Source organism: Hordeum vulgare, chromosome 7H (genome assembly GCF_904849725.1).
Source record: "Hordeum vulgare subsp. vulgare chromosome 7H, MorexV3_pseudomolecules_assembly, whole genome shotgun sequence".
In the NCBI taxonomy this organism is placed as follows: Eukaryota; Viridiplantae; Streptophyta; class Magnoliopsida; order Poales; family Poaceae; genus Hordeum; species Hordeum vulgare.
This window is the reverse complement of record NC_058524.1, coordinates 602036436-602059937: the sequence shown is the minus strand read 5'-3', so window position 1 is coordinate 602059937 and position 23502 is coordinate 602036436. Positions and strand designations below refer to the sequence as shown.

Here is a 23502-nt window from a genome sequence, read left to right as displayed (position 1 = left end):
GCAGAAAAGCCTAGTATTGATATGTGGGTCAGTCTAGATCCCGCTAGGTGTAACGACCGTCGGCGGGTGTGTCCGAGGCGTTACAAGTTGGTATCAGAGCCGACTCTCGCGGTTACACGGATGTTTGCGGACAGGTGTGCGGTCATGTTGTTCATGACGTTTGTGACCCGTCGTGACACACGACATGGCACATGTACTGGACTGGATGCACAAACATTTGTGCCAAGAGGGAACACTCATATGGCCCGACGAGGACGTCGGTTCCTCTGAGTGGTGATGTATGTGATAGCTTGGCTTATTAGGGATGATAGACTACTCATATCAATAAGGAATTCCTTCTTTTCCGAGAGCCCACTTGAACAGAACTTCTAGGTTAAGTGTGCTCGGCTTGGAGTAGTTCTAGGATGGATGACCGACAGGAAAGTTGATGCCGGGTGCGCATGAGTGAGGACAAAGTACGTAGAAAAGACTAGTATTGGTATGCGGGCCAGTCTAGATCCCGCCAGGAGTAACGACCGTCGGTGGGTGTACCCGGGGCGTTACACCTAATGAGAGCATGACCATGGAGCGATAGGGTCATGATCATGCCCAAGTCCTAGAGGGTCACTGAGAGCTGAGTCAATGAGAGCCCCAGCGGCGCACGCTTGAACTGAAGCACAAACGGCAACAATCCTGCTCTCCTGAAGTACGACTCGAACGGGATGTCGTATTGCATCGGGCATGCCTTCGTGTGACCCGTCATGCGTAATGGCTACCAAAATTTAAATGAAAATAGTTAGCAACTTACTTTTCAAAGCCATTTTTTGCAAGAACTTGATCAAGCATGATAAAACATGCACGATGACTGTTGTTGAACGCAGGGCCAAGCATGATGTACTTAGTGGCGATATTCGGATCAAGAGTCCTCCTAATATAATCGCCGATTCAAGTTTTTTCTTGACAACTACATATATCTATTAACGTTCATTATATATGCATATAATCCACTAATATAGTACTACCTAAAGTTAAGGGGCCACGTACCTTGGCGGTAGTAGGCCGTTTAGTTGTACTGACATGGATAAGTTTTCTACCGACAGGGCCCCGGGCGGTAGGCAATTATACCCTATCGCAACGGAGCTAGTCGGTAGAAAAAGGGATCAGATCCCAAAAAATTATTAAAGCAAGGTCTAATATTGCTCAACTTTTGTAAAAGGGTGAAAACAGTGAATTTGGCCCATACGGGGGGCCACCTCTCGCGTGAGTCTATAGTAATCGACTGAAACCTTATAGCTCTACCCACTAGATAACTAGGGCAACAAAATCAATGTTTTGACATTTACAACAACTTCAACATAGAATGAGCCCATTTGAAAGAATAGCACGATCCGATTCATTTTTTCAACGCTCGGCCCTTTGGCATTGCCCAAAAATAGCAAAGTCTGATCTCCACAGTGTCGTCCATAATGCACGTTCACACAACATCATGCCAAAGTCGTGGTTCTCCGTACCGGTAGGCAGCGGCTCCGGGTCTCCTTCTGGATCTGGATATTGGAGCTGCCGCCATCACTCTCCGGGGCGCTCATCCTCCACGACGACTGGTTTCTGCGAGGAGAAGATCATCGTGTCCTCAGGAGTCGCCCCCCCCCTCGGGGAGGCGGCAGTCACAAACGATGAGTACCTACGGCAAATGGAGCTCATGATCAAGCAGTCGCTCAAGGACCATGGTTTGACGCCGCCGTGAACCCGTGTCAAGGAGGAGTCAGTTTACCTCACCATCCCCGTCTTGCGGACGCGAAAATTTGGAATCCAAATCAGATGTCGCATGAAGAAGGAGCCGACGTTGCCGCCGCACATCTGATACGACCGCTTCGACGTCGCTGCATCACCACGTCTAGCGCGACAAGGACAACGACGAAGCCGTGCAGGCGCCTCCTCCACTGCCTCGGTTGTCGTGGCAATGCAGCTACTCGTCGTCACGGGGCATCATGGCGGCCGAGAAGAAGACAGCCAAGGAGGCAGCGCAGTGGGATCGGTGCATCGCGGTGCACCCTCAGGGTTCATGAAGTCCGATCGGGTGCTAGCCTGGGTCCTTGCGAACTGCGACCTCAGCTCGCCAAGATCGACGCCACCGCCAGCTAGGGGCAAGGGCAAGGCTCCCGAGTAAGGGTTGTTGCACGTAGTAGGAATATCGTTGAGTTTACGTAAGAATATATCAAACTTATGTCCATTCAAATTAATTCCATCGTATTTGCATGAATTGTGTCAGAATTTATTTGTATTTGAGTATGTTCGATGACCGACTCATGTATCATTGTCTTCGGACGGGTCCGGATGCGTCCGCGAACAAACACCATGTTCTTTTTTAGGGCTGATGTTGGAGATGCCTTAACTTGGCACTTCTCAAATAGTTTCAGGACTTATGATGTATTTTACTTCCTATTTAATATGTGAAGGTATCCAGAAAAAAGATGAGTAAAGGAGGCAATCGTAGCTCCGGAGGACTCGTGGTAGTAGTAGTTTAGCAAACGAACTCTTGAGAGACTCCTTGCAAAAAAAAAAAGGAACTCTTGCGAGAGTCCTATCTAGGTACGTGCTGCCAAATAAGTTTTAGAGTATAGCAAAAGGGCAAACGATACTATTTATATAGATCAGCCCAATGCTGGTTTCTACTTTCTAGGGCTTAAGCAGAAAATAGCCACCCAATACTTGCCTATAAATATACGGCAGGTCAAGATGAAAGCACCACCAATCCTTGCATATCTCATCGGCAGTTGGAGGTAGGAAGGGAAAACCCTCTTTGATGCAAAAACGAATCTACAATCACGAGTTTCATTGAGGTATGAGCCAAACTAGCATGTGTTGAGATTTGTTTGCTTCTAGATTTGTTTTGTTCTATGGTCAATTCAGATGTCTGGTCTCAAATTTCACTAGATTGTGCCAATCTCTCCCCCCCCCCTCTCTCTCCAAGAAAGACAATTGGATCTGCAAATTGCCCCCCCCCCCCCTCTCTCTCTCCAAGAAAGACAATTGGATCTGCAAATTGTGACTTCCTCACATGTCGGATTTGGACGAATCGTCTTCTCGTCTATGACAGGCGTCAAACATCGGATCCAATCTTTGTCAGATGGACCGGATGTCTAGGTGTCGCATCCACATGTGCCTCAACTTTACTTCCTCATCGTTTTCTTTGAACTCCCACCGACGATCATGATGGTCAGGGTTCTCCCTTCTCGGTGATAGACTTATGACTTACTCGCAGGCATATTGCGAGTGGAAGGTGGGATGGCATGTGGCGCAGTTACCCTGAGATTGCGACAATGCCACTCCGCGCATACGCTCTAACATCTAGGCTTCAATAGGTCTTAATGTGCAACAATTTTAACTAATATTGTGTTGGTTGCTTTGATACTTTCTTCGATCCATATTAATTGTCATTGATTTAGTATTTTCTCCTATCCATATTAATTGTCGCTGATTTAGTATAATTTTATATTAAACGAGCAACATAGAGAGGGGGTACTATATCATCTTTCATGCAAAAGAGTTGGAACTGGTAGAGAGGGTTGGACAATCCACCAATACATCAATAGTCGAAGGAGAAGAAGTTTAATATGATTTTCAATGTAATCTTTTGTTATCGACCAATACATCAATAGTCGAAGGAGAAGAAGTTTAATACACTTTTTAATGTAATCTTTTGTTACGATCGCTTCTAATCGTCTGTACATTATACTGTTTATTGTTTTTCTTGTTATTTATCAGATTTAAGATGCGTTATGGGTGTCTTTTTCTTCTAAAAAGTCCGACGATGGTCTCGCAATGAGGGTGTTGTTAGAAGTCACTAGGTCGTCGAAGCAGTAGCGTGCCAGAAGTCCTTTATCACAATTTTCTTCTTCCTCTTCTTCTTTTCGATAATGTCTTTTTCATAAGACTGGTTCTAATGGGTAGTATCATATACTAGTATCACGCATATGATGCTAATGTATGATACCGCATCCGTAATGCATAGTATCATATGCTAGTATCATAGGGTAGTTCATTTATTGTCATGCAAGACACATAGTAGCATATCATTTAACATGATACGGTATCATGATATGATACTTTACTCTTTTTTTTCATTTAATTCTATGTCACCTCATCGAAATTGCCTAGTTGGCATGCATGATACTACCTATGATACTCCCATTACGGACAACCTAAGGGATTTGCACACAATAGGTGCATATATTAATCGTCTTAGGCCATGTTTGGAACCATAATAGATTATGATAATCTGGATTATGAAGATAGATTATATAATCTGATTTATAAAAATAATCTAGGTGACCATGTTTGGAGGCCAGATTATATAAACTGTAATCCAGGTTTTACATTGCGTAATGACCTGTCTGTCCTCTGTTTTTTTCTTAAAAGAGAAGGGTGGCGGTGGTAGGAATGTAATTATCTCCAACTTTACAAGGGTAATGGGTCATTAGCAATCCATAATATGATTTTAGCTGGTATAGAGTAGATTATGAGTTTTTAATAATCTATCCATCTAGTTTTTATAATCTACACCATAAGCTGTCCTGTTTGGAAACAAAATAGATTATAAAAACTGGATTATATAATCTGGGTGGTTTCAAACAGGGCGTTATTTATAGTGACTAACTTGCAGTTCAAGCCACCCAGATTTATGCCTTAATTTAAGGGGCTTGTTCCTTGAGGTTAATTACATGATCTTTCCTTTCCTTGCTGATCGGCTGTTTCCTTCCTTGGCCACCGTCAGTTTTGTTTCCGCGGGTGCTGCTTTTCTTCTTGCTGTACCGTTCTCCTAATTCATTTGCTTCCTATTTCACATCCCAGTTTCTTATTATCCCCCCCTTCTTTTGATCCACCGGATTGCCTGCACCTTTATCCCCTTTGAACTAGTTCCCCTGTAAATTCTTCCTCTTCTCCATTGGCTTTTGTGTCCACTTGCATACCTTCTGTCCGTCACACTCCGGCTCCTAGTGCACGGCATCTAACATGTATGCGTATAGTATCACCTACTCTTGGGCCAAGACATGAGCCACTCTGACCAAATGACACGTCTTTGTCTCGATTTAGATTGTGTCACTGACGTATGGGGTCGGGGCCCTTGTGTCAATGACAGTTTCATTTTGTCATTCTTTACCTAAGGAAATATAGTGCAGTACATGGCAATATGAGTTTAGAATTCTTTTTTTTTCTCTTCTAGGCAATAGTATCATATTCAAATTACTTGATGAAATTTGTCCTTTTAGTTTCTTGAGTTGTGGTCTGAATTTTTCCTTGCAATTACCAAACTTTCTTGTGGCCCTTGGCTCCGAAAGCAATTGCTTGGCCCGCGTGCTATTTTTTTCTTCCAACAAGGAAACTTTTCCATAGCCCTTGGCTCCCGAAGTAGTTGCTTGGCCCACATGCTGACACATGTTGATTTTTTATTTGCAAGTAGTAATTTTTCTATCGTAGTCCTCATCTCTGAAAGCATTTACTTGGCTCGCATGTCATTTTATTTTCTTGCAACCAACGATCTTTTCCATAGCCTTTGGCTCCGGAAGCAGTTACTTGGACCGCATACTAATTTTTTTCCAGCAAGGGAACTTTTCTGTAGCCCTTGGCTTCGAAAGCAGTTTCTTGTTGTGCATATGCTAAATTTTTTTCTTCCAACAAGAAAACTTTTCCATAGCCCTTGGCTCCGGAAACAGTTGCCTGGCCCGCATGCCGTTTCTTTTTCTTGCAACGAGGAGACATTTCATAGCCCTTGGCTTGAAAGTAGTTGCTTGGCCCACACGCTGACTTTTTTTTAACCAGTGAATTTCTTCATAGACCGCATGTTGTTTCTTTTTCTTGCAACCAGTGACGAGTCTAGAAAAAAAATGGAGGGAGGGTTGGGCTGCTTGGACCATGCAAATATGTGTTGGGATGGGCTCACAAGTGGCTTGGATGGGCCTTGATACTAGTAGTAAAATCTATAATTGTAGGGCTGAAGGGGGAGCTTGAGTGTGTTAAAGCCCCCGAGTAGATTCGCCACTGCTTGAAACACATGCCAACTTTTTATATTGATTGTTGTTAGTAAAAAAATGTATAGCCCTCTCCCGAGGTAGTTGCTCGACCCACATGCCGACTTTTTTTATCGCAGCTAGTGAACTTTATTTGTAGCCCTTGACTCCAAAAAAGTTATTTGGCCCACATGCTGACTTTCTATTATAACCGGTGAACTTTTTCGTAGCCCTTGGACCCGGAAGCGGTTACTGGGCCTAGATGTTTCCTAATGAGGTCAAGGGTGATGTAGGTTAGAGGATCCCAACCCCTTAGATCTGGATCTCACTCTTAACATCACAACCACAACAATTATATATACTTGTTCACTAGCAACCCTAGCCCACCAAAATTCTCGACCCCCCCCCCTCAAATCTTTGACGGCGCGTCGACAGATCTATCACCGCATCTTTATTCTTGCCGCACGGTTGTTGAACAACTCCATCGCAACCCTAGTCGCCCTTCACTCTTTCTCGACGAAGGCGGTGTGTTTGATGGCAACATCAACCTAGACCCTGATAGGTGAATTTGGTCCCGATTCGACTCGGCGCAAGAGCCGTCGAGAAAGGCTAAGTTTGCAGGGGGGTCGGGCAAAGCAGAATACAAAGGTGAGAAACTGAATCTAATCAATTTGTATGTGTGTGTTGGGGGGGGGGGGGGGGGGAGGGGGATTCATCTTTGCCCGTGTGTGCATCCTATAGATATACATGACTAAATAAGAGAAAACCCATTATCATGTTAAAGAAATCCGGAAGAAAAATCCATGTATTTTTGAAAAACAATAATCCACGGTGGCAAAGCTCTTCTTGTTCTTGACACCCTGTAGTGGCGTGGCAGAGCAGTGTAATCCCTACTACTCCCTAGATATATTAATATCCCTCCGGTAGATTGCGCGAGCAGCGGCTGGTGCCGTGGCCGCCGGTTCCAGAGCAGCGTCCGCCGGATCCATGTTGGTTCATCTTCCCCACCCCCACTCCGTTTGTTTGTGCCCACCATTGGGAGTAACCACACCCTTCATTTCACACCGCAGAAGAGGAGGAGGTAACTCTTGCCGGCTTGAGGATTAAAACGACTTCTTTTATTGCTTCAACACCATATATAATCTCCGGTACACCTCCCACCTCCGCCGCCCTACCTACCTACCGGCTCTCATCACGGCCGCGCCGCCGACGAGTCTCAGGTAAGCTCCCCTTCTCGGCCCTCTTCCTCCTCCCTGCGATTCGGTCCGGATTCGAACAGATCCGTTCTTGTGGCCCGGCCCCTGTTTGGATTCGGATTTACAGCTTGCTCGGTGATGCTGTGGGTTGGAACTCGCTAGAGTGCTAGCTGGCTGGCGGATTGGGAAACTTTGTTGTTGATGGATGTGTTGGGATCGTGGAGGATGGGGGTGTCCACCCAATTTGGGGAAGAAACATCTTGGTGTGGAGGGGGGGGGGGGGAGCCTATGCTATTGGGGGGTTGTCAAAGGGATGGGGATTTTTTTGTAACTTCGGGTAATTGTGATGTTTGTCGATCCGGTCACCGGCCTGCGGGGAAGGCAAGGCAAGATGTTTCTATGTAGCAATTCGGGCTCCCCTCGAATAAGGAACCCTAGATCTACGCTGCAAGCTATGCCTGTGTGGCCCGTGCCTCGGATCTGTTCGTCGCACAATGGTCCGGTCCGGTCGTATCCCGACAGCTCGAATTCCTTCAAAACTCCTTTGATCGAATTTGGGTGGAATATGTGTATAGGATTGTAGTTGGCCTTGTTATGAGCGGGCCGTAAGGCGTTGGAATCAAACACCTGTAATTGTACCTATAATATACTCCCTTCGTCCCAAAATAAGTAGTATTAAATCAGCGACACTTATTCTGGGTCGGAGGGAGTATGAATGAACAACTGGGTAACAAAAAGAAACATGACACGAGACCATGAGAGGGGTTGTATGGTCACCGCGGCAAGGGTGGCCAAACCAGCCATGTTGGGTGGTTGGAGACACCGATGAAGCCTTGGCGAGTTTCCTCGTTGGTTGTGTTATGTTGATTTAATGCTCAGGGAGGAGCACCCGAGCAAGGCCTCTAGGAAATGTAGGCTTCGATCGGACTCGATCATCAAATATTGTCTTGCCATTGTTTACTTTTTGGAAAATCCAATGTCTATTTACAGACATATTTATTATACACTATGTTCATCGAGGCGCGTGCTAGTAGTATCCCCATAAGTGGTCAGGCGTTTACGGATCCGAGAGGGGTGCAAACAAAACTAGATAAGAGTTGAGGGGCTAATCTACCGTATTATGTTTGTTTTCTACTTCTACTTCAATCATAAGCCCAAGAAATATGCAAGGTGGAAATACACAATTCCTTGTACTCCTCATGAAGTTGCTTAGATTTCTCTTTTTTTCATCAAATTGATCTCTCTTGTTGTGGTTACTTCGCCGGTCTTCTAGCTACATGGTGTACTAAGTCAAACATGATGCGACTATTTTATTACATATTTCCACTTTATAGTAATACAATGTTTTCCTTCAAAAAATTGATCTAATTCTTCTGTATCCTTTTTGAAGAACTTGTGGGGCGCCAGAGGAGGGAAGGCTTCAAATTTGTTTTATGGCCAAGGATATTTGAGGTTATGCTTGTTAAGAACTAGGCTCTTGGATACTCTCTATATCCAATTCTAATACTGAGTTTTCCTTGGCCCAAACATTTTCGTGTCCAAGATTGTGGTAGAGACGGTCTCATATTCTTTTTACGGGAGAATATATGACTATAAAATCTATGAAGAACACCTTTTTATGTCAGACGGAGAAATCAAAGTCATCAGTAAATTTTTTGGATTTATCCTCAAGCTCGAGTCCGCCTGTTGTCGATGGTGTTTGTTTTGATCCTACTTCAGAAGATGATCACCATTTGTATAAACGGAGGAGGACGGACAAGAAATGTCATTTTGTTCCGACAAATGCAAATGGAAACAAGAACATGAGTACAAATAGAAATGTGATCAAGAGTACAACAGATGGAAATGAGAGGAAAAGTACAACCAAAAGTTCCGCAACTTTTGGAGATATTTCGCCCCGGGTCCAAAAATTTGGGGAAGCAATTATTGTTCCTTCAGATGGAGAAGTTTCAAAATCTGAAACAAACATTGTTGAATATGCAACAAAATATAAAGATCCCGCAGAAGCTTCTAAGAGAAGTTCTTGGAAAAACTCGCCGGTGTCACTTTCTACTGTGGTTGATAGGAAGTCAATTTCCATATCAAGCAGGCCATCTTATATAAATCACAAGGTAGAGGATTCGAGGGATTGTTCATTGTCTGATACAGAATCATTTATGGAGTTGACATCAAGGGAGGTTTGCATATCCTTGCTCGAAAGAGATATAGTCCTAATAGAAAAATCAGAGCTCAGCAGCACATCAGCTACATTAACCCATGATGATAATGAAAGCAAAACTTTATTTGCATGCAAGAGTTGTGGGTCTTTCGAAGATCCATGCCGCATGTTAATATGTGATTGTTGTGAAGAAGCATTCCACTTGCTTTGCTGCCATCGTCGCATCAAGAAAATACCAGATAATAATTGGTATTGCCTGGATTGTTCAAGGAAGAAACCTAAGAAGCAGCGTGAGATGTTGCCTAGTGCGGAAGGATCAGCCAAGCATATTCAAAGACCACTTCGAGTTCTTCGCTCAAAAGGAGATATGTTGATGAATGGTGAACCATATGATACTCAAGTAAGGATTGGTAGAAACTTCCAAGCAGAAGTTCCAGAATGGTCCGGTCCAATTTCTGGGTATGCTCACTCTTGTTGAAATTTTACTTTAAGCCTGTCATTACTACTTGGACAGGAGTAGCAGCTTCAACTTCGGGAGCAATTTTGGTTCATGAAAAATGGCGATATACGTGGGAAATGTTATCTTTCCCATGGGGTACTGAGCATTGTCTAATGAAAGGCTGTTGATCCAGTCAAGATTCTCCAACTTTTATGTTGTGTACCCAAAAACTTTTATGTTGCCCTGCTTCAATTGTATTTTTGTTGTTTCTTCTTGCAACTTTGCATTATCAAATAAAATTTCTAATAGTAACTCCAATTATCTATGCAGCAGTGATGATTATTTTGTTGAACCTGCTGAACTTGATGCCACTGAAATGACAAATCTGAGTGTAGGTCTCCGCACGCTCTGGACCTGTTTAATGATAATTGACAAAACTATTTCCTTATTGGTTATTTTCAGCCATGTATCCTGACATTCTGTGCTTTAGTTGCAGTTGTCACTAAGGCGTGAGGACAAGAAAATCAGCATTGGTAACTGGATTCAATGCCAAGAAGTCTTGGACTCGGGTGCTATTTGCGGCAAGTGGCGGAGGTAACACAGGTCACCCTAATTTCTTCTAATGTTTCTGTCAGTTATGGATTGGTCCATGAAGGCATGGTTTACCCTCACGTAAAGCCAGCAATGTAGCCTGTTGAACCGTGCTTGACTGCTGAATACCTCTGTTCCCAGTTATAAGATGTTCTGTTTTTTTCTGAATCGGATGTATATAGGAGCGTTTTAGTGTGTGTTTTCACTCATTTCAGTCTGTATCTAGTTCGTATTGAAATATCAAAAACATCTTATAATTAGGAATGGAGGTAATATCGTTAAGACATGCATTCATGTTTTCATTACCCCATGGGAATGTTTGCAGGGCACCACTTTTTCTTGTTCAGTCGAGCGATTGGGATTGTTCATGTTCAGTTCTTTGGGATCCAATTCATGCTGATTGTGCTGTTCCGCAGGTATGATTCTGTTATAGTTGCCTCTTTTTTTATGGCCTTGTCGGATGTACATGGTTGTCTTGCTTTACCTGTTGACTGCATTCGGCTAGTCAAGCTCTTCATAAATGATGGTTGGTTATGTTTTATATTATTTGTTGACCTCCCTTCTTGTTCAATCTTTTGGATATATTAAGCATGTGCAAGTATATTTCATTATTTTCATGCATGCTCTATTTGAAGTCGTGTTGGAACCGCTCTGTAATAACACTCGTAGTTTTCGCACCATTCAGTAAGTCAAACTGCAATAGAAAACTGACATCTGGATTATCCCGTCCATTGTAGGAATTGGATACTGCTGAAGTGCTTGAGCAACTGAACTACATAAATAAGGTCTGTTTATCTTATCTTCGAAAATGATTACAACCACAAAAGTCTTTGCATGTAGTTCTTGGGTGTTATTACCCCAAAGCTTTACTTTCCATGATAAGCAGTTCTTGGGTGTTTTTCTGATATCATGACCTGTTAGCGAAGAATTTGGTTTCCACGTGTCTCCACATTTACAAGGTTGATTTTGGCAAAACTAGTTTTTACCATCCCACAGAATGACAGATGATTTGAAACAAACATTGCAGTTACAAACTTATAGTTTTCCATACTCCAAAAGTATCGTCCAAAGAAAACCAGCAACAGGCCTCATGCCACGCATCCACTGTTTGAGAGCACTGGCCTGTCAATTTTACTTTAGTTTGTGCCACACACTCACTGTTTGAATCCGAGCTTGTGCCACACACTCACTGTTTGAATCCGAGCTGATTGATTCTGATCTCTGCAGCTGAAGTTACGTCTGGACAGTTATAAGCAGAAGAAACCCTGAAAGCTGTACAACCGTGAGTCGTGCATTTCCAGATACAACCTACCAACATTCAGCACTTGCTTTACCATACTACTGCTCTATGCATGAAATTTGATGAATGTATTTATCATCTTTCTTGGAGCAGGGTTTGTCGACAAAGAAACCTGCAGAGAGAGAAACCGCCGCACCAGTCCCTCCTTCACTGTACTGCTGATGTGATGGTTGAATCTCTGGCTCAGTTATCCCCAGTTGGCCTTGGAATGAGAAGAAGAGAGGTTCCATGGTGTCGCCTCCGAACTTCTAGTTCCTTCCTCCCAGCAATGTGTTTCCTTGCTTTGAGGCAAATGACCTTGCTGGTCGAGGATTAGAAGCGAGATTTTCTTTTTTCTTTTCTTTATAGTGAGATGTAGAACTGAAGGTTCTGTTACCATCAGGCGAGTCTACAGCCTTGTTGCCGTGCGTGAAATCGCAATGGAATTTGTGTTTGACCCTGAACAGTAGGGGAGCCCCCGTCGAGTGTATTGATGCAACTCTTTAATGGAAGAGTCATTATGCATCACCATTGTTTGTTTGTTTTTTTGCGTGAATTTCTTGCATGCTGGAAAGATGATTTTGAATCTCAACCAGGCGGTCCAGGCTGCCAGCTTCATCCCAGCAAACAAACATTCTTTTTCTTATTTTCAAGCCTGTAACGCTCATCGGTTGCCAGCGTGTATCAGGATCATTTACAGCTTTACCAATGGTTTGTTGCAGTTTATATTTTTTGTGGGTTAATTACTCTTGTTGAATTGAATTGTTCTGGGGGCAACAAGTGCACACTTGCATCTCATGTCTAACATAAGAAGCACCGGCGAATCATTTTAGTTCATGTAAAAAAAAAGGAACCATTTGGGTTGGTTGTTTGATGATTTTCAGAATGTATGATCCACTAGATTATGTGATTAAAGAAGCCCAATGATGGAACTGCTGATTTATTTATAGATCTTTCAGACCAATATTCTGTAGGTAGGAAAGGACAGAAGGGTGTTAGAGGCATAGATAAAAAGGATTTTGAATCTTTTAGACCAATATATTATCTGTTGGTAAGATTGACAGAGGCAAAAAATACAAAAAGGATTTGTGTGTCTGTCAGACAACCACTGGGCCACCCTGCACAGGCGTAAGCCAGGCAGGAACGATCCTCTACAGCCGTCGGATCCACCCATCAGATGGGTCCTGGCCGTTAATCACGCTCTGGCCCAGTGGTCAGAATGCATCAACCAGACTGAAGTGCTTGCCTCCTTATTGGTAAAGGATGCAGCGGTACGAGCCTATAGAACAGATCCTGTTCAAGTAAGGTCGTGCCACCATCCTCAGCGCCCTGCCTTATAAACCGGTCATGCTCGCTCTAAGCTTCCGAGGTGGGACTAAATTCGTGGGGATGCAAACGCTGTAACGCAGCGCCTCCTTCTCGTGTGGGCCTCGGCCAGTGAAGTTGGGCTGTAGAATGAACGGAGCCGAGCCCATCTAAGAAACAACCGTCGTCTCTCCCGTTGCTTTCCTTTTCGCCTCGCCTGGACTCCATCCCCTAAAAAAAAAAGTCTCGTCTGGACTCCACCGATCTTGCAGCATCAATGGCCGGAGCCGGAGAAAATGACGACGAAGTAGCTCCTCCTACTTCTCCTGCTCTCTCCTCCAGCCCAGCAAGTAAGCAGCAAAAGAAGAAGTAAGCAGCAGTAATGGTTGGTGTCCCTTGGCAGATCGATCGACTGCGAAATCCCTCCCCCCCCCCCCCCCCCCCCCCTTACTTAACCCGCCGTCCCTCCCTCCCTGCAGCCCATGGACGACGCGGCGGCGGAGCACCAGCGCGGCGTCGGCGACGAGCCTTCCTTCCCGACGGAAAACCTTCGTGTGGTAACTGTCATTCCGTTGGCTCCCTTTTCTTCTTCTTCTTTACTCTCCTTGCATCACAGCAAGGGGGAATAATATATTTGCTTCAGCATTTCGCTGTTACCCTAAGGATCCAGCCACTGCGTGAATAGTGAAAACTAGCCCTCTCGTGTGATTCTTGGGGTGTTCCACACGGATCTGAATCTTTGGGGCAAACAAAAATAATCATCTGGTGTTGTATGGGGCTTGTTGCCTGGGGGCAGGGGCAGCGAGCTTCGATTATGAGCCTCACTTTTAAGGTTTATTGGTCAAGTTGTTTGCTACGCAAACAGGGAGGGCATCGGCTTGCTTGAGTTGCTGGAGAAAGGAAAATCGTTGAATTACTTGCTGCCGAATGAGACTCCACACTACACACTTCTTCTTTGGATAAAAGGCGCAACGGCCACCTAATTTTGTTACTGAAATCGTTTCGGCTTCGGTAGTACCACATTCGGATTCCAGCATTTGAATCAGACTGCACAAGCCCTGAACTGATAACGCTAGAAGCATGGCCAAAAACAATTGACACTAGAAAACCAGCAAACTAAACGCTTCATCAGGACACCGCAGACACACAGCCTAACTAGGTGACACCCTCAGCCTGCTTCCGGTCTTTTGACCACGGGTCTACTACAGCCGTGCTGACTAGAGAAATCTTCAGACGCCACCGGGGACAGCTTGAAGGGCCACACGCTGAATGCTTTTCCGGTGTTCGTTCTTCTAGAGGCCAGCTTATAGATTCATGGTAGGATCCCTTGGAAGAATACCTCAAAAACAATATGCTTCATTCCTTGTTTCCCAAATGACCCAAATGAACAAGGCCAGGCAGGCAACTCCTACTGCTAAATTGCAAAAAACCCACTGAAACTACACTGTGAAAAGTTGCAATTTGCATCTGATCAGATTTCTCATGTGTGCACTTTCAGGCCATTGTGTGTTTTGATTTCAGTAACTAGTGGCCATCTTGTCTACCAGTTAGTTTTAGTTAAAATTCAACCCGACTAAAATTCAGGCCCCTTACTATCACAGCAGATTTAACCTATTGTGATGTCACTGCTTCCACTTAAAGAGGTTGTCAGGACATGCATTGTTTCGAGAAGTTGAAAAATGCTCTGGACGTTCCACTGTAATCTTTGTTTTTATGGCCCCAGTGATCCGGATTCGGACACTGATGAACGGTCCATTGCTGATTTTCTCAAAATAAAATGAGCTGGTGTTCAAGGCAGCTCTTGTGTGCAGTCCTTGTTTCTTGCTGCTGTTTCTATAGAGCTACACTCAGGTACTAGTTAGCTGCCCGTACGTTGCCACGGAATAAAGTATACAATAATAATATACAATTTTTTTTAATTCAGCAACTACCGAATAATTTAAAATAATATAGTTTTATATGTTTATTTGAATAGTTTGTAGTACATGGTAATCATCTTGCAATCCACAAAGCAAGTGTCCTGATTTTATCTATTTATTTGAATAGTTTGTACATGATACGTGGCTTATTTCTATTATTGCGATAAATATGACCTTGCGCTTAGCTTTCATTTAAGGTGATATCTTACGCTATGTATGTCTGCAGATCATTATCAAAGCGCACAGATAAAAAGAAAAAAGAAAAATTATCAGTACAGTGCTCCTCACATCTGGCATCTTTAACATTGATTACTACAGAATCACCGAACAAGCATACATATATAGTGAACGACGGGAAGGCATATTAGAGAATTTTCACCACATGAAGCCGTGCAAGGTCCACAACAAACAAACAATACTTAAGAATAGAATAACATTTGCTAAATATTTCCTTTGTTTCAATTTATAAGATGTTCTAACATCTTTCTGATTCGGATGTATATGGACGCATTTTAGTGTGCTTCATTCAGTTCAGTCTGTATGTAGTCCATATTAACATATCCGAAAGAAATATTGTAATTAATACCTACATCCATAAGAAATTTAGAATCCAACACAAACAAGATGCACATTCTATTAATTCAGTTAGGAGTCATAGGAATTTGCCAGCGTAGGAAATTTGAGTGGAGGCGTAAACAAAACAATCTACCCATTGAATGTAATGTCAGCATAAGAATTAAGTTGTGTAACGATGGGCAAGAGTAATAAATGACATGGCATATTCCAAACTCTTTTGTTACAATATTTCCGTTAAACAATCCTGAAGGCTATCTCGTCAGCCTCCATGGTGACTCACTCTGATCTAAGATTCTACATAATCAGACGATACAGGACAAAGTAAATAGTTGAATTGGACTAACGTCCGCCATATGTTGCTCCATTTCTTCATATCCAAGCTGCTCCATTTCTTCATATCCAAGCGCATCTCAGGCTGTGTAGAAACATATCCAAGGACTCAGGGGTGATAGTCAATAAGGCAATTATCCATGTTAACCGCTGTAGAAAACTTCATCTCACAGAGTCACATTTGCAGGGACAACCATAGTCTTGAACCTCCTCCATTTATCACAAGATAAATTCCTTCTCTGAAACATAAGTAATGGAGGCAATATCTCAGAATAATCCCAAACATAATCAAGATGCATGCGTGATGATTTATAAAATGGTTTCTATAAACCTCCAAGTTCCTCATTTTTTACGATGGCAGCAGATGCTCGACCAAGTACTCTTATTCCCGTTCTACGCCTCGCCTTGGTCGCTGCTGGTAGATTTTGATTGGAGATCGTGCTACATGCCAAAAATGCTAAAGTTGCCTTTTATGACTTAGAAAAGGAACACCAAAAGCCAGTTGCTTACATGAAACCCATGCTCATACTTGAAGAACCTTAGTTTTCATTCTTAACCCTCTGCTAAAAAACGACATCATGGTGTAAATATACTGGGAGAATCAGCTGTTTAATATTTACAAAGTACAAATTAAGACAAAATAAAATAAAAGAAGTTATACATGAAAGAAGATGCTCCAGTTTTACTGTTTCCCTCATCGTAGTTGGGACGTTCAGAAGGACAATGCGAATGTTCAATATTCAGATGGACAAAGAAGATAAGATTCAGCTTCTGGATGCGCGCCTGACGTCCCCGAGGATCAGCGCGGCGGAGGCGGAGCGCGACGACCAGGGGCCCCGCGGCGGCCGCCAGCGCCCGTCGCGCGGCCTCGGCGACGCGGCCCGCCGCCAGGTCGCGCAGCGCCAGGTCCCGGAGCGGCCTCCGCGGGCTCGGCGAGGCGGGGGGCGCGAGGGGGCCAGTCGGCGGCCTGGCGGCCGCGGCGCGCGCGAGGTGGCGGAGGGAATGGCGCGGGCGCAGCGGGTGGGTGAGCGGGGAGGGAGCGGGCGAGGAAGGAGGCGGCGGCGGCCATTTGGGAGCCGGGGAGAGGAGAGCAGCGTCAGCCGCGGGATGTGACGTGGGGAGGTAGGTCGTGGGGTGGAGAAAGCGCGGTTTTTTCTCTCTGCACTCGGTCGTGGGACGTGGGTTTCTTATCGTCGCGCCGAAGGTCTAACCAAGGGTGAGGTTGAACCATCACGACGACGGCAGATCCCCCTTTAATAGTAGAGATATGTGGCTTCACAGTACTCAGAAGACATAATCTGGAATATGTTCAGATATTTGGAGACTTTCCAGGTTTGCTAGCAAACAGTTCAGCACTTGAGGACTTAGAGATCATCGAGTGCTTTGGTGCAAGTAACTAAAGCATACCAAACCAGGTTGACAAGCTTCAACATTTACTAATTGACGGAATGAATGTCGAGATGGTTGGGCTTCATGCCGCTGATCTTGCTCATTTTCAATACGAAGGACAAGAGATCCCTATAGTACTTCATGGTTGCTCAGAATCAGAGAAGGCTACAATGATGTTTAAAGGCAGCAAAGGACTGGCCCGTGTTTTCCCTTTAGCTCCAAGCATTTTGCAAGTGAAAATACTAAATATGAAAGCTCACATACATGGATATGAACAGGTTACCTGGTGTTCATTAATCAGTTTATTCATCTTGTTTGCCTACATTATAGTCTTGAAACTGCGTTTTAATGGCATCTTTTTGTCCTGGCCATGTTTCAGTTACAGAACCTGACAAAGACCATATGACATGTTTATGCATATGCATTTGACATTTGAGGCATATGACTTGTCAATTAGCTGTCTTCCCTAGAGAGCCAAGATAATAGAGTTCTTCAACGTGCCCACTGTTTAGATATTGCGCCCCGCCTGAAGACGTTACATTTGGATGTGAGTGCTATTTTATCAGTTCAGATAAACAAATACATGAATCTCAAGTATCCTGCTGCTGCATGGTTGCTTTACTTTCCAGTTAAGACCTGTACTTGGACTGCTCTGACTGACCAATCGCAAACTTTGAAATGCAGATGGTATATCTGAACCTTGACGACGTTGGGAAGGCTCACATATGCGTCACCATGAGCAGTTTTCGGTGCTAGAATGCTCAGGTTGAGTTGGCGTGCTGTATCTTGTAAATGCTTGTGTTCTCGAGCACATGGGAATACAGCCAATCAAAAAATCATGGCATCAAGTAGGTGCCCCCCTTCATAGTGATCGAGTGAGCCGATCTTTGACTGTCCCCATATGTGCAGTGTCTGCTATGACCATGCCATCTTTTTTTGAACTTACAAGAGGTTATTATTCGCCCCCGTCAGGAGCCGCTGAAGCTACTACTTCTTTTCTACTGATTGTTCAAACAAAGTTTGAGGTCGAGCGAGCGAGCGCGCCGATGATGGCATCTGTAATACTGATGATGGTGGGTGTTGTAAACTGAAACCCAGTTGGCTGGGTTCTTGAGAGCCTGCCGCGCAAAGAGGTGATGATGTCAATGCGATGGTTAAACTTGATTTGGTTTATTGTTCTGGGGCAACTACCACACTTGACACACATCTTGTCTGTGATAACAGCAGCACTAGTGAAACATTGGTGCGGCTAGCTCTACAGACTGCCACTGCTATATTTATGAACTGAATAATACGGAATTTCGGCCATGTGATTACAAATGTGGTTTTTGTGGTTGAAGAAGCTAAAAAAGGGATCAGATATGGTTCTGAACAAACAGGATTTTTGTGGCTAAAGGGCTCAGAAATAAAACAGCATGTTGTTCGTGCTTTGGAACAAGATTCTGTGCGTGCATGAGGCAAAAAAAAAAAAAAAGGTTATGTGTGTCTGTCAGACAACCACTGGGCCACCCTGCACAGGCGTGAGCCAGGCAGGAACGATCCTCTACAGCCGTTGGATCCACCCATCAGATGAATCCTGGCCGTTAATCACGCTCTGGCCCAGTGGTCAGAATGCATCAACCAGACTGAAGTGCTTGCCTCCTTATTAGTAAAGGATGCAGCGGTACGATCCTATAGAACAGATCCTGTTCAAGTAAGGTCGTGCCACCATCCTCAGCGCCCCGCCTTATAAACCGGTGCGAATCGCTCTAAGCTCCCGAGGTGGGACTAAACTTGTGGGGATGCAAACGCTGCAGCGCGCAGCGCCTTCTCGGCGGCCGAAGACGTGAAGGACTCGTGGCTCCTGGCACCTGGCCTGGCCCGTGAAGGTCTGCTGGAGAATAAACAGAGCCCGGCCCATCTAAGAAATACATATCTCGCGTTGCTTTCCTTTTTTCTTTTGCTTTCCATCTAAGAAATACATATTTCGTTCTTTCCCAATATATTTTTCCTTTCCGTTCAAAAATCTGTTAAATGATGCCTTGTTTATCACTGCTCGTATTCTTTTGTTAGTCATTAGTTAATCCTCCATTCTTTTTTTCTGAGGGGTCTGCTCTGATTATTTGAAGCTTCTAAAATTTTCAAAGTTCAAGTCTAGGAAAAACAAATGCCAACGCTGTTACACTTGTTCCGTCCACTAGCACACAACAGTTTGTACTGCCAGCAGTATTCCAATCGGTCTCTATTTTTTGAATTGAATTATTTTCTATAATGTTTTTTCAATGGATTCTAAACGGTTTGTTCTTTTCTTTTGTGGGGAATCCTAATTAGTTTCTACAGAGTTTACTTGTACGTATTACCAAATGACTAGCGAGAGACAAAAAACAATCCACGATGACACTGCTCGATCCGTGTGAGTTAAACGAGGTAGCCTAATGTCGACGACGGGCCACCGGTGAAGACAAGGACAGATAATAATGATCTCCTATCAATGGATGGCTCTAACAAGACGACAACACGCATACAAGTACAAAGACGTTGCAAACACGACGCTCCTCCGTCTTTTGTTTTTTTACAAAACATCCCTCTTTTCAGTTGGGATTGGTGGGTCTGTCTATCGATTAAGAAGATAGTTGATCATTTGATTATTAAAAAATGGGTAAAAACCAATCAATCTGGCAGACCCACACACCATCAAAATGAGGAACTCTGTCGAGTCATTAACTCTCCTCGAGCAAGCAACCTTGATTTTACTGCTGATGACCAACCACAAGCAATCATTGTGATCTAACCGCAAGATCGGTATCGATATATGCCAAATAATCGACACGTAGAGGATTAAGTGACTTGGACTTTGGAGATATCACCATGAAGGTGATTCCCAACCACTAGTGATAGACCTTGAGGCGGCCACCAAATCTTCACAAACTTTCTGCCCCCCGAAAATTCCGGGCTTCCTTCGGGCCAGTCTTTTTTTTTTTGTAAACTTTCTGTTTAGCCCAAAACTTCCCGGGTGTCAAGCCCAGAATCCCCCCCCCCCCAATATACAGCCATCATATCAATAGTAAAACATGCATAACTTTTACATACAAACTTCGATTTTGATGATCTTGGGCTTGTTTTGTAGATATTGAAAATCTCGAGGTCCTCACATAGAGAACCACCAAATATCTAACAAAATGGATGATACAATAAATGCAAAGGCTTGAGCATAGAATTTGGGGAACCCTTTTTGGCTTATAATTTTACTTTGGGATATATGATAGGAGTGGAATTGTGTATAGAATATGTTGACTTGAGAAAGTCCATCACGAAACCCTTTGATCCCCTCTTGATAGTGCGGGATCCCTATAACTCAAGAATAATAAAATAGCTATACAAGATAGCCTCCAAAAATCCATGCATATATCTTTTTCGATGGTCATCGATCCATGCAACTACAACCAAAGGAACTAATACCTTTGACTTGAACATTCCACTTGAGCTTGATGTTGACATTTATTCTTGGCTCAAGATGGAAGCATAAACTTTATCACTCCATTTGGTGAAGACTTCAAATAGCTACCCCATAAGAATGTGGGGATCATTTCATTGCATTATATCTTCACAGTCCATCATGTGATCATTCACAAGCTTCAAGCATGTGATCCTTCAGGTGATTATCTTAAGCTTGCCCTAGTCAACCATGATCATCATAACTTGATTTCATCCTCTCATGAACACATGGAATCTTTCTCTTGATGCAAGCCCATGAGAATTGCCTTTACTCTATGATTAATCTTGATGTCTTGAAGGCTCTGTTGATCTCTTAACTGTGATTCATTGCTTCAAGACATGATCACCAATATCTCAATTCACCTTGGCAATATCAAGTTTCTCCATGAATATCATGTTGTCCATCACTTGCTCGTTTTCATGCTCCAACATAATCTCTTGAGAGGCACGATGAATTCTTCACTTGAATTACTTGTTTCAAGACATAACCATCCATGACTCAACATGTGAGCTCGTCATGATCCTATCTTCAAGCCATACGTAGAGTTCTTCTCTTTAATCATTCTCTCAAGATATTGATTCATCATGGTTCAGCAGATAAGTTTAAGCATGACAACCTCTGAGATACTCAATGAACTCCATATGTATCACATCTTGTTTGTCACATAGATTTCATCTTGATCATATTGATTCAATCACTAACCTCAATCTTGGTGGAAATCTTTATGCAGATGACATTTAGTTCGAATTCATTCAATCTTCTTATTGCATTACCCATGGAACAAACCTCCGTATACAACTTGATGTCATTGTTTCTTCGTAGGAACTTATATTCATTGCCAAGTATCAATGCATATGTTTGTGTTGATGGATTACATCCTTTAATTCATCCAATATTATTCATGTATTGCTAATGGGTCTTTCCTTCAAATGTATATCTCAATGCAAACATTAGTCTATAAGGATTATCGTTAATTACCAAAACCACACATGGGGAGTATATGCACTTTCACAAATCTGGTGCTTTATCACTGCGCACCGCTAACTCGTAGCCACCTCGAGTAGGGAGCAACGCACCACGCCGAGATAGATCTTCCAAATCCTCATCGACACAACGACCATCAGTCGGAGCATGCAACCACCAAACTCTTGATCTTGATGACCAATTCCTTGAATTCGACTTCAATTGCACATCGCAAGTGTTGGGGAACGTCGCATGGGAAACAAAAAATTTCCTACGCGCACGAAGACCTTGTTGGGGAACGTCGCATGGGAAACAAAAAATTTCCTACGCGCACGAAGACCTATCATGGTGATGTCCATCTACGAGAGGGGATGAGTGATCTACGTACCCTTGTAGATCGTACAGCAGAAGCGTTAGAGAACGCGGTTGATGTAGTGGAACGTCCTCATGTCCCTCGATCCGCCCCGCGAACAATCCCGCGATCAGTCCCACGATCTAGTACCGAACGGACGGCACCTCCGCGTTCAACACACGTACAGCTCGACGATGATCTCGGCCTTCTTGATCCAGCAAGAGAGACGGAGAGGTAGAAGAGTTCTCCGGCAGCGTTACGGCGCTCCGGAGGTTGGTGATGATCTTGTCTCAGCAGGGCTCCGCCCGAGCTCCGCAGAAACGCGATCTAGAGGGAAAACTATGGAGATATGTGGTCGGGCAGCCGTGAGAAAGTCGTCTCAAATCAGCCCTAATTGCTCCATATATATAGGAGGAGGGAGGGGGACCTTGCCTTGGGGTCCAAGGGACCCTCGAGGGGTCGGCCGAGCCAAGGGGGGGAGGACTCCCCCCCCCCCCAAACCGAGTTGGACTTGGTTTGGTGGGAGGAGTCCCCCTCCCTTCCCACTTCCTCCCTCTTTTTTTTTTCTTTTCCTTTGATTTCTTTTCTTGGCGCATAGGCCCCCTTGGGGCTGTCCCACCAGCCCACTAAGGGCTGGTGTGTCTCCCCAAAGCCTATGGGCTTCCCCGGGGTGGGTCCCCCCCCCCCCCCCGGTGAACTCCCGGAACCCATTCGTCATTCCCGGTACATTCCCGGTAACTCCGAAAACCTTCCGGTAATCAAATGAGGTCATCCTATATATCAATCTTCGTTTCCGGACCATTCCGGAAACCCTCGTGACGTCCGTGATCTCATCCGGGACTCCGAACAACATTCGGTAACCAACCATATAACTCAAATACGCATAAAACAACGTCGAACCTTAAGTGTGCAGACCCTGCGGGTTAGAGAACTATGTAGACATGACCCGAGAGACTCCTCGGTCAATATCCAATAGCGGGACCTGGATGCCCATATTGGATCCTACATATTCTACGAAGATCTTATCGTTTGAACCTGAGTGCCAAGGATTCGTATAATCCCGTATGTCATTCCCTTTGTCCTTCGGTATGTTACTTGCCTGAGATTCGATCGTCAGTATCCGCATACCTATTTCAATCTCGTTTACCGGCAAGTCTCTTTACTCGTTCCGTAATACAAGATCCCGCAACTTACACTAAGTTACATTGCTTGCAAGGCTTGTGTGTGATGTTGTATTACCGAGTGGGCCCCGAGATACCTCTCCGTCACACGGAGTGACAAATCCCAGTCTTGATCCATACTAACTCAACTAACACCTTCGGAGATACCTGTAGAGCATCTTTATAGTCACCCAGTTACGTTGCGACGTTTGATACACACAAAGTATTCCTCCGGTGTCAGTGAGTTATATGATCTCATGGTCATAGGAATAAATACTTGACACGCAGAAAACAGTAGCAACAAAATGACACGATCAACATGCTACGTCTATTAGTTTCGGTCTAGTCCATCACGTGATTCTCCCAATGACGTGATCCAGTTA

The 23502-nt window shown here is 44.1% G+C and overlaps 1 protein-coding gene, 1 long non-coding RNA gene and 2 other non-coding genes across 9 annotated transcripts; 2 read left to right on the top strand and 2 right to left on the bottom strand.

Annotated features, from left to right (window-relative positions):
- Positions 1-6883: 6883 nt before the first annotated feature.
- Positions 6884-12178, top strand: LOC123407282. 5 transcript variants are annotated; one of them, XM_045100385.1, is made up of 9 exons: positions 6884-6976; positions 7058-7207; positions 8574-9800; positions 10111-10171; positions 10271-10374; positions 10697-10787; positions 11109-11156; positions 11599-11653; positions 11765-12178. In XM_045100385.1, the coding sequence occupies exons 3-8, from the start codon at positions 8770-8772 to the stop codon at positions 11638-11640; spliced, it is 1377 nt and encodes a 458-aa protein (XP_044956320.1). In that variant the 5' UTR covers positions 6884-6976; positions 7058-7207; positions 8574-8769; the 3' UTR covers positions 11641-11653; positions 11765-12178. The 5 variants fall into 5 exon arrangements, with proteins under 5 accessions (XP_044956320.1, XP_044956322.1, XP_044956323.1 ...); XM_045100387.1 differs by having other exon boundaries at positions 6912-7207; positions 10277-10374; XM_045100388.1 differs by having other exon boundaries at positions 6920-7207; positions 10114-10171; positions 10277-10374.
- Positions 12179-12741: 563 nt separating this feature from the next.
- On the bottom strand, positions 12742-12961 carry LOC123414555. The gene has a single exon (XR_006614490.1). It is a non-coding gene; the product is annotated as a small nucleolar RNA U3 (small nucleolar RNA).
- A 190-nt stretch (positions 12962-13151) lies between these two features.
- On the top strand, positions 13152-18342 carry LOC123412636. Of its 2 annotated transcripts, none has more exons than XR_006613552.1 (4): positions 13152-13324; positions 13435-13512; positions 17549-17716; positions 17854-18342. It is a non-coding gene; the product is annotated as an uncharacterized LOC123412636 (long non-coding RNA). The 2 variants fall into 2 exon arrangements; XR_006613553.1 differs by having other exon boundaries at positions 13152-13340.
- Positions 18343-18652: 310 nt separating this feature from the next.
- Positions 18653-18872, bottom strand: LOC123414554. Its single transcript, XR_006614489.1, has one exon. It is a non-coding gene; the product is annotated as a small nucleolar RNA U3 (small nucleolar RNA).
- Positions 18873-23502: the final 4630 nt, after the last annotated feature.

Excerpts from the sequence above, each read along its gene's own strand:
- LOC123407282 (XM_045100385.1), top strand. The coding sequence starts at position 8,770 with ATGACTATAAAATCTATGAAGAACACCTTTTTATGTCAGACGGAGAAA. Across the intron at positions 10,172-10,270 it reads CTGAAATGACAAATCTGAGT|TTGCAGTTGTCACTAAGGCG; the intron begins GTAGGTCTCCGC and ends TCTGTGCTTTAG. Across the intron at positions 10,375-10,696 it reads ATTTGCGGCAAGTGGCGGAG|GGCACCACTTTTTCTTGTTC; the intron begins GTAACACAGGTC and ends GAATGTTTGCAG.